The following is a 4,046-nucleotide window of genomic DNA, read 5'->3' as shown; positions in this document are numbered from 1 at the left end:
CAGAACCTTCCCTGGGAGGTCCCCTCACCACGTACAGGAATCCACGTCGAGGGGCTCATAAAGCGAAGAAACTAAAAAAGATAAGCAAATAAATAATGAACTAAAAACATGCACTTATATTCTGTTAATAAACTGAATACTTACATGAAGGTGAATGCAAATAAGCAGCTCGATGGGATCCAACTGTTGGCTGCTTGAGGTCAAACATATTGGTAGGTAAGATGTACATCCACAAACTACCTATTTTCTTCATTAAACCAAGTTCATGTAGCCTCCTATCCAAATCTAAAGAAAGTGGGCGGAAAGACATTTCCTGCAGTTTAAGGAATTAGATACTTCAAAACTATAAAGCATGAAAACTGGCTGTTATGTTATGCTAAAAAAATTTTATTAGCACAGAAAATAAACAACCACAAATTGCCACTAACAAGCAACTTCAAATAATTTTAATATACACATAAAATAATACATTTTATTCTTTTATCTTACTCAAATACTGGGAACTGATTCAAGAAGGTTAATTTTAAAATTAAATTACTCTCACTGGTAACCTATTCGTTTTGGCCAGGTCTCCATGGTAAAACTTGTTTGTTCATTCATACAATTTTTATACAAAGCTACTTGAAGAATATCTGTTCCTAATTTTAAATTTTAAATACAAATTGTGATTTCAAGTGCCCTAACCACCAGGCTATGCCAGAACCCATGATATGGCTGCAAAATATTTGTAACAGTTTATAATATAAATACATATTCACAAATAGGAGCAAAAATGATTAAATCATTTACCAGTGATAACCAAGCAACTGACAGTTTTATATCATGAACAGCTACACAAATACAACTACCAATTGGAACAAAAAACGAAGTCAAGTTACATATACAGAAGTGAGAATGACATTTTTGTTTTGCTATCCTTAATATCTGAGAAGAAAAACGTTTAACTATATTGACTTCCAAGTATATTTACTTACAAGTAAAAATGTCTCATTTTGGAAAAACTCAAGTATAATCTTTAAATATTTTCGGACCTTTCATGTTGCAAAAATGTTTCCTACATGTTGTGGCAAGTCATATGCTGTTAGAACAGAACCTCTTCCGCAGTATGAATCAAAAAATACTCAAAATAACCTCTTCAAGAAGACATTTTGTCAGAAGAACTTTATTTCATCAAAAAGGCAAAGGCTCTATTTTCTTGCTACACAACTAAAAACGTTTAACATGAAATGTAAACTATGTTTTTAGTTTGATAGCTTTTTTTATACATAAAGACTTGGAAAAAAAAGTTTTAAAATTATAAACAAACTAATAATTGGAGATATCAATTCCACTTATGTTATTAGAAATATATATCAATAACTTCAACCTCACATGTCAATGGAAAACATGATTAGTCCAAAACTAATCTAAAGCAAACAGTTTGTTTACAAACTGTAAAGCACATTTTGTTGAGACACAAGCAAGGTATAGTATTTTCAATTTAATTAGCTACACAGAAGGTCATTTTTTTCAAATGATGATTAACTCTGATATAGTACTAGTGAAAACCATATTTCCTTTATCGTTATGATCTAACTGTTTTCAACAATGTTTTTCCACTTTTATTCTCTTGTGCAGCTTTCCATAAGTCAGTTAATGTCTTACACCAATGACTTCAAATCACACCAAAAGTATGCATTTCCATTCAATTGCATTAGGGAATCTGACAGGTTTGAATGGAACTGCCATAAAAACAGCCTCTGATTTCAAGACGTGGATGAAAGCTTTTTAACATTAGACTTAGTAGTCTTTGTTAACTTAAAATCTTTGTTTATTACTATGTTGATAGGACAAGGAGATATTCCTTACTTCACTATAATTTTTATTTTGGGTGGGGTGGGGGATGATAGCTACAGAAAGTATTTAAGATGAAAATAAAACAGGTAAGCTATAGGCATGTTTTGATGGGTAAGATAAGAGACCTAAAAATATTCTGATGATTCATACCCTTATTTATTAAATATTACTTTTAAGTTTTTGATATTCAAACAATGTACACAAATAAATTGGCTAACAGGCTACTTAATGATTTTTCACTGCAATCATGTTATGTTTTATATAAAAACATTAGTAATGTTATTTGTGATAGTAAAACATGTTTCCATTAGTTGGTTTACACAAATGAATGGAAGATTACTGCATATTTAAAAACAAAACAAAATGGTGACATGTATAGTGATATGCCAAATAGTAAATGTTCACATTATATTGAAAAAAATGTGATAAAAAGTTTTCATTTGTTTTCTAAACCAAACTAACTTACATCAATACACAGACACATGTATATATAGCCATTTCATGTGAGAATAATCAATTAATAAAATGTAATCAATGATCCTGATGATTAATCAACTAGCAAAATCCATTACATGCCCAGCTCTACAGTGGAAGATATCACTTAATTTTAACCATTACCAGTCATTTGTTCAACAATACTTGGGATTTATTGTTAGAGCTACCATAAATATTAGGCATTTTATGATAAAACAATGCAAAATTTGTTTACAGACACACATGTAACAAAGTTACTATCACAAGCAAATGCAAAAAATTGTCATAATAATAGTTACAATTCACTTGCTCAATTTGGTTCACACCATAACAGTCATTGTTCAGGAAATTTGGTGATATATATATATATATATATATATATCAACTAGACCACTACTATATCTGTTACAACACAGCATTTATGATGAACCTTGGTACTGGGTGAAAGGCCATATTGGCATTGGATATGGTAGATGGTTGGCATAACATTCTGTTTTGCTTTCCCTCATGGTTTCTTAGAATTCTTCTTAAAAGTCACAATAGCATAATTAGTCATGACTAAGCTTCACCACCCATAACTAGCTGGGCTCTTGACCCTTTCCACATAAGTCATGGATCAAAGGCCGTGTCATTGCATTTGTTGACTCGCAATCAAAATTTTATTGAACTACTATTTCATGAATTTATGTCAATAAGTGTGGTATCAAACTGTAGATTATAATTCAAATTTTAGTATTATACATTATTTGATTTGTTAATTTTAAAGTAAATATAAAAAACACACACAAACACCAATTTTTGTGTTTCACATGGGATGTTGAATGCAGCTTTGGTTCATATTAGATGTTTGTGATGTCCAAATACAAAATCTGTAGTTTCATACGAATTAGGAACTCAAATTACCAATATTAACAAGCCAGAATGTAAATTAAGAACCTCCTATCTTTTTTATTTGCTGAGATATCGCTCATGTACTGAATCAAACACAGTGGTCCAACTCACCTCTTTCCATTTTTAGAAACACTCCCTTATACACACTTACTTCTGTCTAGAACATGAATAACCAATCAAAAGCTCAGAATGTCCACCTAGTGACTTTCTCAGCTATTTTCAAGTATTATGACATCCTCTTGTCCCTTCGATTAAATCTTCATTCTGGTAAGGCGAGTCTTAATGATGCTCAAAATTTCATATTTTTTATACCCAAATACAGTTAAATTACTAAGCTCCATAAATTACACTGTAATTCTATGGTATTGATATAGTAAGTTATGATTTTTTGGTTATTTCAAATGTATATATAAAACCTAAAAAAAAAATTTGTTTCTTTCATATCCTCCATGTGCAAAAATTTATAAGGCTTAGACCTATGACAAGCAGCAAAGGAATACAAAGGTCAAAACTAGAAGAGATAATTGTTTGCTTTACTTCTTTATTCACTGTTCTATGTTTGAAGAAAAATAAGTTTAAGAAGTTATTTGTAAATAGTAATAATGTATATACATATATTATGTATAATAATTAAAATGTGACTATTTTACAAAATACTAGTCCACTAAAACACAGCCAAGACAAGCTACTTTGTAGAGGCTAGTTATATATTATTGGATATGGTAACATGAGTGCACATGCGCCGCATCATTGTGTTGTTAGCCAGGTATGGCTGAAAGGTCAATATAATAAGAATAATAAATATAAATAAATGTATAATGTTATGAGATTTAAGCTATTTAGTC

The 4,046-nt window shown here is 30.4% G+C and overlaps 1 protein-coding gene across 1 annotated transcript in view; it reads right to left on the bottom strand.

Moving 5' to 3' along the window:
• Nucleotides 1-4,046, bottom strand: part of LOC106467626 (GPI transamidase component PIG-S-like) — a 141,112-nt gene that overhangs the window by 93,013 nt on the left and 44,053 nt on the right. The window contains exon 4 of the mRNA XM_013927987.2: nucleotides 145-285. Within this exon, the coding sequence (XP_013783441.1) occupies nucleotides 145-285 (141 nt within the window). The remainder of the gene's footprint in view (nucleotides 1-144; nucleotides 286-4,046) is intronic.

This window comes from Limulus polyphemus, unplaced genomic scaffold (assembly GCF_000517525.1).
Source record: "Limulus polyphemus unplaced genomic scaffold, Limulus_polyphemus-2.1.2 Scaffold2683, whole genome shotgun sequence".
Classification (NCBI taxonomy): domain Eukaryota; kingdom Metazoa; phylum Arthropoda; class Merostomata; order Xiphosura; family Limulidae; genus Limulus; species Limulus polyphemus.
Note: the sequence above shows the minus strand (reverse complement) of the source record. Positions and strands in the feature narration are given on the sequence as shown.